The 16,001-nt window shown below is 35.8% G+C and overlaps 1 protein-coding gene across 1 annotated transcript in view; it reads right to left on the bottom strand.

Annotated features, from left to right (window-relative positions):
* COMMD10 (COMM domain containing 10) overlaps positions 1-16,001 on the bottom strand; it is a 160,829-nt gene that overhangs the window by 141,232 nt on the left and 3,596 nt on the right. The window contains exons 3-4 of the mRNA XM_007451220.1: positions 8,927-9,037; positions 6,518-6,673 (exon numbers count right to left, since the gene is read on the bottom strand). Coding sequence (XP_007451282.1) covers positions 6,518-6,673; positions 8,927-9,037 — 267 coding nt within the window. The remainder of the gene's footprint in view (positions 1-6,517; positions 6,674-8,926; positions 9,038-16,001) is intronic.

Genomic DNA, 16,001 nt, shown 5'->3' with positions numbered 1-16,001 from the left:
CCTGCCGATGCAGGGGACACGGGTTCATGCCCCGGTCCGGGAAGATCCCACATGCCGTGGAGCAGCTGCACCCGTGAGCCATGGCTGCTGAGCCTGCGCGTCTGGAGCCTGTGCACCGCAGCGGGAGAAGAGACAAGAAACAAACAAAAAAAAAAAAAAAAAAAAGAAGTATAACTTCTAAACAAAATATTTTAAAAACAGTGATTTGAAGGCATTGGAGAATGACTAAAAGCAGAAAGAAGTTAAAGGGAAGGGATCCACACAAGGTGACAGACTTGTAAAAGAAGGGAACCACACAAGGTGACAGATTCACAATTATATGACATTTTACATTTATATGACTTTTTCCCAATCCATGCAGCATGGACTGGCTAAAACTCAAATACAAAGCCTCAGATTTGGCTTAAGGGTCAGCAATCCCATTGCTAGACATTTACTCAAGGGAAATAAAAACATATGTCCACAAAAAGACTTGTACACAAATGTCAAATAGCAGTCTTATTCCTAATAGCCAGAAACTGGAAACAACCCAAAAGTCTATCAAGAGGAGTACAGATAAACAAATTGTGTTATTTTCATACAAGGAAATATTACTCAGCAACAAAAGAACTGCTGATACAAGTAACAACATGAATGAATCCAAAAAAACATTATGTTGAGAGACAGTAGACAGACACTTATTTGAGTTCATTTATATTAACTCTACGAACAGAAAAAAAAAACAACTTACAGTGATGGAAATTTGAGTATGAAGGTGGAGGGAATTAAAACTGGGCACTTTCCAGGTGATGAAAATATTCTCTATTTTGTTAAGGAGAATGATTAAATGGGTATATATAATTTCTGAAATTCATCAAACTGAACACACTTAAAATCTCTGCATTTTCTGCAGGTAGATTATATTTCAATAAAAAAACAGTAAATGAATATAGCAGCATTTAAACCTCACAAACATTTACATTCAGTCAATTCCAGCATATGGAAAAACCACGGCTTTCACTTCATTCTTAACATGCCAACAACTAACGCAACAAATGAGGCAGAAATTTGACTTGTATATGGATATAATTATAACAAAATACCTTTCCTATAAATGCAGATGATAATGTTAAGAAGCATTTAAATCTTGAAAAAGCACTCAGATGTGTATTCATAGTTAGGTATTTAGATTTAGCTATATGAAGTATGCTTTTTCTGCTCTCTTTTTAATAAAGCCATTCATCCATCCTTAGAATTCCAAAAGAAATGAAATAAGAATATAAAAGAAAATAATAAAACAAAAGAATACACTAAGTTTTAAAAATGTCAAATCTAAATTTCTTATATTACATATAAAAGACAGATATTTAACAATTAATGAAGCAAACAATTAGTTACACTTAACAGTAAAGTAAATCTTATTATAATGGCTTAAAGAGAATTTTTTTAAAAGACTGTTTAGGAACATTATTATCTTAAGAACGTTAGCCATCCTTTTTTTTTTTTTTTTTTTCCCGGTACGCGGGCCTCACTGTTGTGGCCTCTCCCGTTGCGGAGCACAGGCTCCGGACGCGCAGGCTCAGCGGCCATGGCTCACAGGCCCAGCCGCTCCGGAGCGCGGCATGTGGGATCTTCCCGGACCGGGACACAAACCCGTGTCCCCTGCATCGGCAGGCAGACTCTCAACCACTGTGCCACCAGGGAAGCCCTAGCCATCCATTTTTAAATGCAGGTTTCTCAAGAACATATGAGACATGATGAATTTTCACTACATAATGAAATAATAAATTTGCTATGTAACTGGTAAAATTAAGAACACTCTTAACAGGACGAAATCACAATACACACATTTTGAGCATTCAAAACAAATACAACTGTCAAATTTATCTTTAAAATCTTCCTAACAAACATACAAGTACATTTTAAGAAAAGGAATCAGTACAGGAATCAGTAGCCTTTAAAGAGCAGGCTACTCAGAGTGCTAAAAATATGCCTTATGTATATTTCTCATAATCATATCTGTTACTGAGGAATAGGGTGAACTTCAAATGTAAAAATATCTTAGAAAAAATATCATATAAAAAAACACAATTCTTTTCCTTAAGGTCTCAGAAAAAAAGAGATGTATCAATATGTCAGTAATATTTAACATATAAGTTTTTACATTTTGTATAGCAGGAATATATATAAAGGAACTCTAACCAGAATTTTAGGAGTAAAATTAAACATAGTATTCAAGTTCTGTCTGAAAGGGTATTCATAATTTAATAAATGTTGTAACCACACAGGCATTTTAACAAAAATCAAACAGAAAACCCTGTTAGAAGGACACTGCTAGCATAGTCAACACTGATAAAAGAGGGAAGACTACCAATTCTAATAAGCAGTGGTAACATTTCAGTGTCCAAAGAGGTTAAGATAAAGTGTATTTAAAAAAAAAAAAAGTGAGACAGGATAAAATTTTTAAATCCCTTCAATCATATCCTGTAAAAGGCTATCCAATCAATTTTCAATCTGCCTCTCACTTATTAGATTTAAATAATAGAAGATGAAAAGAGGTGTTTTTAAAAACTGAATTAAAAATAAGTTCCTTTTGATTTTTTAACTTTTTAACTGAATCTGACTCTCTTTGAATTCAGAATTACAGTTATTCCACTGCAAGCACCACACAGTTTATGTTAACCTCTAAATGACTATAAAACAGTCTCTGCAAATACAACTTTTGTTCATTATATAATAAATCACTGCCATATATTTTTGTACAATTTAAATGACATGATCTATTTTCATCCACAGCTACTTTAGTCACCATATCTTAACAGTCATCAGGGCAAAAAAGGAAGATAACATTATAGTTGCCAGAGGTACCATGACATAAAAGGAACAAGGCTCAAATAAGAGAGAGACCAATCTCGGACTTCCCTGGTGGTGCAGCGGTTGAGAATCCGCCTGCCAATGCAGGGGACACGGGTTTGAGCCCTGGTCTGGGAAGATCCCACATGCCACAGAGCAACTAAAGTCCGTGTGCCACAACTACTGAGCCTGCATGCCACAACTACTGAAGCCCATGCACCTAGACCCCATGCTCTGCAACGAGAAGCCACCGCAATGAGAAGCCCACACACCACAACGAAGAGTAGCCCCCACTCACCACAACTAGAGAAAGCCTGCATGTAGCAACGAAGACCCAATGCAGCCAAAAATAAATAAATAAAATTAAAAAAAAAAAAAGAGAGAGAGAGCCCAATCTGATTCCCACCTCACCTTCACCCACCATGGACCACTTGGGTTAACACGGTAAAGGTACACTTTCAAAAGTTTTATTTCTTTTTCAAAGATATAAAACACACACACACACATATACACACACAAACTATGTAAACTACCCTGCATAATGCCTGACACAGAAAAATTTTGCTGCTAACATTTAGGTGGTAGTATAGCACAGTGGCTTAGGAGTGTAACTACTTTGTTAAATCCCAACTCTACCACTTATTTAGCTGCGTGACCATGGACCAATTATTTAATCTCTCTAATCCTCAGTTTAATTTTAAATATAAACTAGAACTATTAATGGATCTTACAAGATATAATGCACCTAGTAGAGTTTTTGGTCCACTGTAAACACAAAAATGTTTGATATTACTATATGATCTTAATTAGCATTTAAGGTATTAAAAAATGTATTAGCTACCCTCTCATATACTCTGTATTGGCAAAAGATAATTTCCTACATTCTCAAGGGACCAGTGTCGTAGGGACCAATTAATCATATCCAACTACTTTTTTGCATATTTTATATAACAACTGATCAAACTACTTCTTAAACAGAAGTTAATGTAATACAACATAAGGAAGAAGTATTACTTTTTAAAAAATTTTTATTTATTTATTTTATTTTTGGCTGCGTTGGGTCCTCACCACGACATGCGGGCTTTCTCTAGTTGCAGCGAGTGGGGACTACTCTTCGTTGTGGTGCACAGGCTTCTCATTGCAGTGGCTTCTCTTGTTGAGGAGCACGGACTCTAGGCACACAGGCTTCAGTAGTTGTGGCATGTAGGCTCAGTAGTTGTGGCTCACAGGCTCAGTAGTTGTGGTACATGGGCCTAGCTGCTCTGCGGCATGTGAGATCTTCCCAGACCAGGGCTTAAACCTGGGTCCCCTGCATCGGCAGGCAGACTCTTAACCACTGCACTACCAGGGAAGCCCCAGAAATATTACTTTTAAAAAAGCAACAAACTATCAGCCAGAAAACAATAAAAAATGACTTACTATTAGAGGTGAAAAAAGAAATATTTTTAACTATACAAATATACTGTACTTATATAAATGCAAGAAAAAAACAGAAGAAAACTATATAAATATAAAAAATAGGAAAATATTCAAAGACAAGTGGAGATTTTTTTTTTAATGGCAATGGTTAAAAAAATTTTAGGCATAAAAAATGGAAAACTTAAAATCTGTACAGGGTACAGGAAAAAGCAGAAATTAAAATGAAGAATGAAGCTGTGATGTGGAGGACACTTGAGAGCTCTTAGAAAGTAGAGTTTAAAAGAAAAAGAGAGAAATGAAAACAATACAGGGGCATTTTCTAAAAACCATACCTAGCATCTTTTTGTTTCTACTTTATACATTAGATCCCCAGAATTTATTCATCTTATAACTGGAAATTTGTATTCTTTGAACAACATTGCCTCCATTTCCCCACCCCAGCCCCAGCCTCTGGTAACCACCATCCTACTTTCTTTTTAATTTTTTTTGCCGTACCGCCCAGCATGCAGGATCTTACTTCCCTGACCAGGGATTGAACCTGTGCCCCTGCCATGGAAGCAAGGAGTCTTAACCACTGGACTACCAGGGAAGTCCCCAGCATCTTACTTAATGATGAGAGACTGAATGCTTCCTCTCTAAAACTGGGAACAAAGCATGATGTTCAAACTTACCAATCTTATTCAACATCATATTAGAAGTCCTAGTCAGTACAGTAAGGCAGGAAAAACAAAAGCTGAACAAACTGAAAAGGAAGAAATAAAACTATCTCTATATTCATGAACAATCTGACTTTCTACAAAGAAAATCACAAGGAAAACCACCAAAAAAACTGCTATAACTAATTTGTGAGTTTACCAAGTTCTTGAATACAATATCAATATATAAAAATCAACTGTGTTTCTATATACTAGCAGTAAACAACTAGAAACCAAAATTTTAAAACCAGTACCATTTACAACAACTACAAAAAAAAACTTAGGTTAAGAGTGTTCAAATCTAGCAAAATATGCTGAAAAATGAAAAACACTGATATAAGAAATCAAACAAGACCTAAATAAATGGAGATATACTCAATACTGTTAAGAAGTCATTTATCTACAAAGTGACCTATAAATTAAAGGATTTTTTGCAGATATTAAAAAACCTGGTTTTCAAATTTGTATTGAAAGGTAAAGAAACTAGAATAGCCAAAACAATTATTAAAAAGAACAAAGTCAGCAGATTAACAATACTTGATTTTAAGACTTACTACAAAGCTACAGTAATTAAAGCAGCATGATATTGGCATAAAGATAGACAAATAGATAAATGAAACCAAAAAGAGAATCTAGAAAGAGATACACAAGTATGTCAAACGATTTTTGACAAAGGGGCTAAGGCAATTCAATAACAAAAGGATGTTATCAGTAATTATGCTGAAACAAATGAACATCCATATCAGAAAAAAAAAAAGAACTTGGACCCATACCTCATGGCTTATATAAAATTAACCCAAACTGGATGTTAGACTTAAATATAAAACACAAACTATAAAACACTTCGAAGAAAACAAAAGTTTGTGACATTGCATTAAGCTACAAATTCTTAGATACAAAACCAAAGGCAGTATCAATAAAAGAAAAAAATGATAAATCAAACTTGATCAGATTTTAAAGGTTTTACTTTGCAAAAGACACTGTTAGAAACTAAAAAGGAAAGCTACAGACTAAGAGAAAATATCTGCAAATTATATATCTGACAAAGGACTCAAAAGATTCACAAAACTCAACAGAAAGAAAACAAACACCTTCTACAAATTGTAACAACCAAAAACACAAGAACAAAAACAAAACCCATGCATTTCTGTATGCTGGGATTTACACTTGTAATTGTCCTTTATATTTATATTACTATAATTACCTGTCACAGTGTGGAAATACAGTTAGACAAAAGATCTGAACAGACACTTCACAAAAGGAGACATATGGATGGCAAATAACTACATAAAAAGATAATCATCATAATCTGTTATTAGGGAAATGTAAATTCAAAACACAAGATATCATTACAAAACCTAAAAGAATAGCTTTAATAAAGACAACTGACAATACCAAGAGCTGACAAGGATTTGGAACTACTGGAACGCTCATATAATATTGGTGAAAATGCAAAATAATACCAATCACAAATATTTCCAGAAAATAGAAGAGGAGAGCGGAACTTTTCAGATATAATTTACGCCATACATACATATTGAAAAATATCTTTTGAGTAGTATATACTATACCTTGTGGGGTGCAAGAATCCTCTGCCTGAATTTTTCAATTGTTTCTTGACCCATAGAAGACCAAGCACTGACAAATGCTTCTGCTTTGTCTTGTCTAAGATGAATGTTCTCTAACTGCTGCTGCAAAGCTGCTGGCTTCACATTGTAATATACTGCCTATTAAAGAGGAAAAAAAAATTATATATATCCCTACTGTTCATACAGAGACCTTGAACTGTAATCAAATACAACATTATTTTAAATGATTTAAATTTTAAAAATTTCATATTTCTGCAGCAGAAATTTTTTTATTATTTTATAAATAATAATATACTCAACCAAGGGCTGGAAGATTCAGAATTAAATGGCCTAAATTATTCAAGCTAAACTGCTTCATTTTTGCCTGTGGTTTAAGTAATACTAAATCCACTTAACAGAAAAACTTCTTTGCTTTGGCTATGTAAATGGTATCCTAATTAAAAGTTCATTTCCTTATTTCACTTCATTATTTCAAATAAGTACACAGTGGTTTTGTTTCCCAACTACCAAAATTTTTCCAAGAAACACTTTCTCAAAACCACGTTCATCTACCAACTTCCTAGGTAATATATAATAAAAAATTGAAAACTTTTTTACGGTGATACCTGTTGTTTTTTACATTATTCTGAAAAAACGTCCTCATAAACCCCAGGCTGCTCTGCCCTATTCAGTTATCCTTTTCTTCTACTGAAGGTTCACCAAGGATAAGAACCATAATCATCTTTATGATCTGTAACCTGTATAAGGCTGCATGTAGTAGGTGCCTAGCAGCTTGTCCTCCTAACGGTATCTATTCACTAGAATTCCCAGAAAGCTACAGTATTGTTTATTGTGAAATAAACTTTTACTTCAGAAGTATTCTACTTAATCAAACAACAGGAATTTATTAAGAATCTATTTTTATAGCCACCATGGAGAACAGTATGGAGGTTCCTTAAAAAACTAAAAATAGAACTACCATATGACCCAGCAATCCCACTACTGGGCATATACCCTGATAAAACCATAATTCAAAAAGAGTCATGTACCACAATGTTCACTGCAGCACTATTTACAACAGCCAGGACACGGAAGCAACCTAAGTGTCCACTGACCAATGAATGGATAAAGAAGATGTAGCACATATATACAATAGAATATTACTCAGCCATAAAAAGAAACAAAATGGAGTCATTTGTAGTGAGGTGGATGGACCTAGAGTCTGTCATACAGAGTGAAGTAAGTCAGAAAGAGAAAAACAAATACTATATGCTAACCCATATATATGGAATCTAAAAAAAAAAAAAAAAGGTTCTGATGAACCTAGGGGCAGGACAAGAATAAAGACACAGACATAGAGAATGGAATTGAGGACACGGGGAGGGGGAAGGGTAAGCTGGGACGAAGTGAGAGAGTAACATTGACATATATACACTACCAAGTGTAAAATAGCTAGTGGGAAGCAGCTGCATAGCACAGGGAGATCAGCTCAGTGCTTTGTGACCACCTAGAGGGGTGGGATAGGGAGGGTGGGAGGGAGACGCAAGAGGGAGGGGATATGGGGATGTATGTATACGTATAGCTGATTCACTTTGTTATACAGCAGAAACTAACCCAACATTGTAAAGCAATTACACTCCAATAAAGATGTTAAAAAAAAATTTATTTTTAGCCCAGCAATGTGCTACATTTACATAAGATGTACAGAAAATGTGATCCTGGCCCCATACAAATTCAAAACCTAGTGAAGGAGACACAACTGACATACATGAAATAATGAGAAGACTAACAATGTGTGCTACCATGATGAGCCAAGCATAAAAGGAATCCAAATAAGGGGAGGACTGCAAGTATAAGGGGTCAAGGCTGCAGTGGGAGGAGATGTGATTTTAACAGAACAATGAACCTGAACAATGAACTGAATTTAGATGTAAAGAAGGGATGCAGAAGAACAGCTCAGTAGGAAGAAATAGTATGACAAACGGTCCTTTGACAAATATTTCTTTTCTAAATGTTTTATCAACCTAGTCAAATAGATCCTCCAAAATCATTTATTAAATTTCTTAAATAAAATGTGTTCATTTTTCCAAATCATTTTTCCAAATTATTATACCAAGTAACAATAAATTTGAATCTCTTTTAACTGTCTCAAGTCAGCGAAGTCTTGATTCATATTGTCAAATACTTTACTCACGCTGCTGAACACTAAGACTGTTTCAGTAGAACGCAATACCATGGAAAAAAAATCACACGTTCAAAATTTTTCTACTACATCAAAATTTTTCGATAAAACATATTCACAGCTTCCATCTGTATACTTGAGAAAAATAAGATAAAATGTTATAGATATCACAGCAATGCAAACATGTAGTAAACAAACCATGGTTAGGAAATTTGGGGCAATGAAAATACCTGTTCTAAAATAAAAGATATTGTTTCAAGAACTAGGTGAAGATCTTGTCTCTCCAGAGAAAATGCAGCTTGAAGTTTTTCTTCCTCTTCTTCACTGAAACTATTCTCAGCCTAGAACACAGAAAGCAATCTGTTAGCATACACTCAGGTATTCGAAACTCAGATACTCAACAGAAGATTCATTTATTCATATGACAATAAGAACTTGAAAGAAAGAAAGTAAATCCTTCCTAGAAAGAAACTGATGTGTCTCTAAATTTCAATATCTTAAAATCATAGTACAGTTCATTACCTGGCTCTTGCCAAATAAATTTCATTAAAAAAACCCAGTATTTTCAATTCTATGATTTATAGGAGGTGGAAAATAATATAAACGATGGACACTTAACATATACGCTAATATGTATAAAATGGATAACTAAAAAGAACCTGCTGTATAAAAAAATTTTTTTTTAAAAATGGACATTTAGAAAAAACAATACTACAAGGTAAAACCCCAAAATGTTAACAATAATTAATAGTAATCTCCATCTTTACTCACAACATTATAATCAACTATATTCCAGTATAAAATAAATATTAAGAAAGAAAATTAAAAAAACATTGGGGAGGGGGGAACACCTTCTCTGTAATAATACTATCCAATTATAATGGGCCCCAGCAACTCTTCTAAGAGCCCAAAGCAAAATCTCCATTTAAGAGAACAGCATTTTAAGATAGAAAATACCTGGGGGCTCCTTTCCTTTGGTAGCTCTTTCCTCCCCCCAACTCACCCCAAAACCTCTGCCAGTATACCTGGTCCTAAGCCCCTGTAGGCATTTAATAAGAGGGAGCCTACCCTGGAAGCATTAACAGATAAAAACTGTTAACCTTGGGAACCTTCATCTACATCCTCCATTACCTAGCACCAGGATTCCCGTCAGAGAGGTGGCAACTAGTTTAACCCTTAGAATTATTTTATTAAAAGTCAATGGGTTATGAGATGCAGCAAAAGCAATTCTTAGAGGGAAATTTACAGTGATACAGGCTTTAAGAAACAAAAAAAGTCTCAAACAATCTAACCCACCACCTAAAAGAATTAGAAAAAGAAAAACAAACAAAACCAATTATTCAGAAGAAGGAGCTAATAAAGGTCAGAGAGGAAATAAATTAGAGATGAAAAAAACAATAGGAAAAAAATCAATAAAACCAAGAGCTGGTTCTTTGAAAGGGTAAACAAAATTGACAAACCTCTGGCCAGGCTCACTAAGAAGAAAAGAGAGAAGACCCAAATAAACAAAATAAGAAATGAAAGAGGAGAAATCACAACTGATACTGCAGAAGTACAAAAAAAAAAAAAAATATATATATATATATATATAAATATATATATATATGTATATATATACACACACACACACATATATATATATTTACTGAGTACTTATTATGTGCTACATAGATAGTTTATGTCCTCAGGAGTGCTATCTTCTAGTTAGAAAGACAAATTAAAAACAAATAATTGTTCCAATAACTTCCCTTTTTAATGAGTTCTGCAAAAGTATGGATTATTATAAGAGCATATATAAAGCAAGAAATTAAGTCTTTTTGATAATTTTGATATTTTCTAAAACTTACACATTACACACATTACTTTTATAAGCAATATATGAAAGAAGTTAGCCATCTGAGTATAAGTTCTGGCTAGTCTCCTTTCTTTCATTTCCAAAATAATCTCCTTGATCTAAAGACTGGTTTTTCAAGTATGAAAAATATACACTATTAGAACTGCTTTCAAATAAAAATACTTTACCTACACATACCCAAAACAACTTTCCCTGTTGCTGCCTCTCCCCAACAGCTACATGGAGAAGTTTCAGAACTCCATGCCTTAACAGCTTAGGATGAGGTACAACTTTACAATTGCTCAAGTGAGGCAGCATTAGAACTCTAAGCTGGCATATTTTTGGTTTGGGGAGGCTAGTCACCAGAACTTCCAGTATCTACTACCTGCTTTATGACTGAGAAAAGCATGAACCCAATTTGGCCAAAATGCCAATCATTTACCTCAAGAGCAATGTTTTGATTTTAAAGTTCCAGAATTTCTGTGACTACCATACACCTTCTTGAAATAATGACCTACAGTACCAGACTTTATCAATATGAGGAAGAGAATAACAGTATTACTCATGTACAATCAATGAACCACATGTTGCATTAAATTCAATGGATATGTACAATTTAACTTCCAAGTTGGTCAGTCTGATTCCTTTAAATATACACCAAATGAGATATTTTGACAAAATAAAAATAGTGATTGAGCACGTAGAAAAATAAACTTTAGTGTCCTCAATATGTACAAGAAAGTGAGACTTCTTATGTTTTAAGAACTTTTTTTTTGATGTGGACCATTTTTAAAGTCTTTATTGAATTTGTTATAATACTGCTTCTGCTTTATGTTTTGGTTTTTTGGCCACAAGGCATGTGGGATCTTAGCTCCCCGACCAGGGATCGAACCCACTTCCCCTGCATTGGAAGGCAGATTCTTAACCACTGGACCACCAGGGAAGTCCCAAGACATTTTTAAAAAGAGCAAGAAAAGGGACATTCTCAAGATCTTCAAGGGCATCATATTAATAAAGTGGTTTGGAGTGAAGGGGGACAAGGGAACATGTATCGCCCCCCATCCACTGGTACGTGAAACGTGCACCTTTAAAATAAGGTGGTGCTTAAAATATGTGAGCAGAACAACAAATGGAGAATAAAATACAGCCATGAAACAAAGTTCCAAATCCATAGTCAATATCTTGCTCCAGCAGTGACCCTGGGTAGATCAATATTAAATGTAAGTCACTCTATTTGCTTCCAGACAGCAGCTGGTTAACTTCTTCCTAGGTACCAAAAGTAACCCACACATATCTGGGTGTTGAAGAGAAAGTAAAGGAGATATATTCGTTTTTACCCTCTCAGTGGGAGAAATTTAAGGCCCACGTTTATAAAATTAGAGAGCAAGTGTCCAAGAAACTTAAATTTTTTTTTTTTTTTTTTTTGCTGTGCACGGGCCTCTCGCTGTTGTGGCCTCTCCCATTGCGGAGCACAGGCTCCGGACGCGCAGGCTCAGCAGTCATGGCTCACGGGCCCAGCCGCTCTGCGGCATGTGGGATCTTCCCGGACTGGGGCACGAACCTGTGTCCCCTGCATCGGCAGGCGGACCCTCAATCACTGTGCCACCAGGGAAGCCCAAAACTTAAATTTTAAATGGAAAATGGATGTTAATTTTTTCTATATATTTAAAAAGCGTATGCCATAAACATATATACACAGGCAGAAAGGAAAAACAGTATTTAAAAAGAATAACTGCTGTATGGCTTGACATGGAAAGATCTTTGATACAAGTGATAAGTGAAAAAGGTAAACAGTATAATGCCACTTATGAACGCATTTATATAAAAACCAAAAATTTCTATTTATATATGCGTGCACATATGTTTGCACAGCTGTATTTATTAATACTTGAAAAAAAGACCTGGAAAGATGAAAACCAAATCGACAACAAAGACTACTTCTAGGGAGGTGTGGTGGTTTTATCATATCTGCAAATTCTTTTAACACTCCTCTGTTCAAAAGATGGAGCCTAATTTCCTCTCCCCTGAATATGCGCCAGACTTACTGACTTACTTCTAACCAGTAGAATATAGTAAAAAGTGAAGGTATGTAATATCCAAGCCTAGGTCATGAAAAGGACAGCACCTCCCTCTCTTGGACCACTCATTCTGGAAGAAGACAACTTCCATGTCAGGAGCAAAGGCCCATGTGACAAGGAACTAACTGGTGCCACCATCTAGCCATGTTAGAAGGAAATCCTCTACCCCAGTGAAAACTTCAGGTACCAGCTGCCCCAACCAATATCTGAGAGCAGTTTCATGAGAACCCCAAGCCAGGACCACCCAGCCAAGCCACTGCTAAATTCCTGACTTACAGGAAGGGTGAGAGATAATAAATGTTTATTGTTGGTTTAATCTGCTAAATTTGGGGGAAATTTGCAATTCAGCAATAGATAACTCACACCGGAGAGAATCAAGATGGAGGAAGGGGCAAGAGTTAGCCAAGGGGGGCATTTCAGTTCGTCCATGTTGTTTAAATGCCTTAAAACAAAAACTTCCTCATAAACTATTTGTGAAATTTAAAATGTTACTGAAACACTTCACTTAAGCACTCTATTTTTAACTTTAAGGGCACAAAAAAGAACAAATCAGAAAATCCATTCTTCCAACCTTTTCTTTTTTTGAAGAATTTATTTTCTTAACACGCACGATGAGTGAACTCATCTTACTTCCACATATAGTTGAAATCAGGTCACATTCCTCAGAAAGTTATACGGATCTTCTATTCTATGAAGACAGTATACTATATAAATAATTATGAAGGCAATTAGGTTTTAAAAACTCAGAGCACAGCTTTAGAGACAAGAGAGGCCTGTGATCCGGAATCCAGACTCTGACTCACATACACAGGCATACACACACACCAACACCACAATGGAAGAACACGTGGTCCTAGTAGTCTGCATACGCCATAATTTAAAATGTATATATATCATTTTAACCTAATAAACTAAGTTGTAAGAAGCGTTCCAGCTTATATTAAGTACAAAATAAATGCATTTTCAGAGATAAGCTACTCTTTTCTTTTTTTGTCCACATAGATGAGGCCAATTCTTTGAACAGGACTGTGCTGCACATCGTTAGGACATTTAAAGTCCCAGGGCATTAAATGCCAGTAACACCCTTCATACACTGTAACAACAACAACAACAACAAAATCCTCAGGCATTTCTGTATGCTGGGGTTTACATCTGTGACTGTCCTTTATATTAATAATAATGAGACTTCTCTATCTGTCATAATGAGGAAATAACGGTGGTAACCGCAAGTCAATCTATCAAATAAAAGAACTTTTATTTTAAACTTTTAAAAGCAATCTTTCTGAAATGTACGGCACCCATTCTAGACTTTTGTAAACAAAGTATTTTGGATTACAATAGATTCTTGCAATAAGTCAGATCATAATTACGAGCAACCAAGTTCTGTGCTGCAGTTAGTTTCCTAAAGAACTGCTAAGATACACTGATGATTTTTCACTTCAGAAAAAACCCTCAGATTTCTTTGCTTTTGTATTTCTTGTGTCTGATTTTCATAATTCTTCCATTTCAATCTATACCCAGCAGTCGATTCTTGATACTGCCTACATGCCCCACCACAGGAGCGCCTTCACCCCCCAGTTTGCTGTTGCTAGTCGGCCACATCCAGAAATCCAGACACCTCATCTCGCAGAGCTAGACATATAATATACTAACATCAATAGGCTTTGTGGGAGGGCCTAAGAGTCTCTGGAGCAAGGTATATGAGGGTTTTTTTTTAATTGCATGAGTTGTGACAGCTATTTTAAAAACGTAGAGGCCACAAATGTTTGTTTTTAAGTTCACAGATAAGGAAGTTACTCTGATTTCCTTCAGTGTTTCCCAAGGCGGACTCTATTAGCATGCAGGATGAGACAATTCTTTGTACAGGAGTGTCCTACTCACTGCAAGACATTTAAAGGTACACATATACAATGGAATATTACTCAGCCATTAAAAAGAATGAAATAATGCCATCTGCAGCAACATGGATGGACCTAGCGATTGTCAAACTGAGTGAAGTAAGTCAGACAGAGAAAGATGACTATCAAATGATATCGCTTATATGGGGAATCTAAAAAAAAGATATAAATGAACTTATTTACAAAACAGAAACAGACTCACAGACTTAGAAAACGAACTTATGGTTACCAGAGGGGAAGGGATAGTTAGGGAGATTGGGATTGACATGTACACACTCCTATACTTAAAATGGATAACCAACAAGGACCTACTGTACAGCACAGGGAACTCTGCTCAATATTATGTAACAACCTAAATGGGAAAAGAATTTGAAAAAGAATAGATCCGTATATACGTATAACTGAATCACTCTGCTGTACACATGAAACTAAGGCAACGTTGTTAATCAACTATACTCCAATATAATATAAAAAGTTAAAAAGAACCAAAGTTCCTGGGCATTAAATGCCACCAGCACCCTCCACACATTGGTAACAAACCACCCCAAATTCCCAAGTATTCCTATATGCCACGATTGCTCAGGAATAGATGCTCAGACCCATACTTAGGCGTGCCCATATTCTATACCTAAGCTTATTTTCCCCATGTTTATTTCTTCTAGAGATTTCAAGGAACCAGTCTGGACAAAAATAGATACCCTCTGCCCACAGTCCAATTTTACCATGATCAAACTTGGTAAAATCAAAGTGTCAAGCTGATAAGATTAAGAATAGCAACCAAATCCCTAAACCTCTTCACCAACTTACCTGCATGCGGTTTCACTGCTCTCAGGACTCTGCTTGTCCCAAGGCAAAGGCCAACTTGACAGACCAAGAGAACATAAAAGAAAGCTGGCAGATCTGAGATGTCGCTACAAACTCTTTGATAAGAGCCCTTAGCACAACTGGAGTCCCTCTGGAAGAACATTCCCTAAAACTGTCCGGGCGGGTTGGGGGAGTGGGGATGGGTTGCCCCTTTCCTGACTTTCTCTCCTGACTTTCTGCAGGCAAGTAATCAAATACAGATGTTTCTGCCCTCAGCTGCTTCAGCTCTCAACAACCACACCTTCTCACCTCCACTCCCCACCTCTGAAGGCACAGCATTCAAACACCTCTGTGGAATGCTTTGGCCATTCAGTTACTCTAAGTTAGATATTAATGTTTTCTCAACTCCAGAGGGTCAAAGACAAACTCCAGAGGGTCACGAGTTTCCTGCAGATGTTCCATCCTCCCTCAGTATGAAGAACAAAAGATGTATATAAGTGTTTTGTGTCCCGTACCACTTTGTATGTGTTTAAGAAGGCAGCCACCCACAACATTGTAAATCAACTATATACTTCAACTGAAAAATACAATAAAATAAATAAAATAAAAAAGAAGGCAGCCACCAACTCAGACAATCAAAGAAACTCTGTACCAACTGCCTGCATCATTCACTTTTGGACTGATTTATATA

Source organism: Lipotes vexillifer, unplaced genomic scaffold (genome assembly GCF_000442215.2).
Source record: "Lipotes vexillifer unplaced genomic scaffold, Lipotes_vexillifer_v1.1 scaffold91, whole genome shotgun sequence".
In the NCBI taxonomy this organism is placed as follows: Eukaryota; Metazoa; Chordata; class Mammalia; order Artiodactyla; family Lipotidae; genus Lipotes; species Lipotes vexillifer.
Note: the sequence above shows the minus strand (reverse complement) of the source record. Positions and strands in the feature narration are given on the sequence as shown.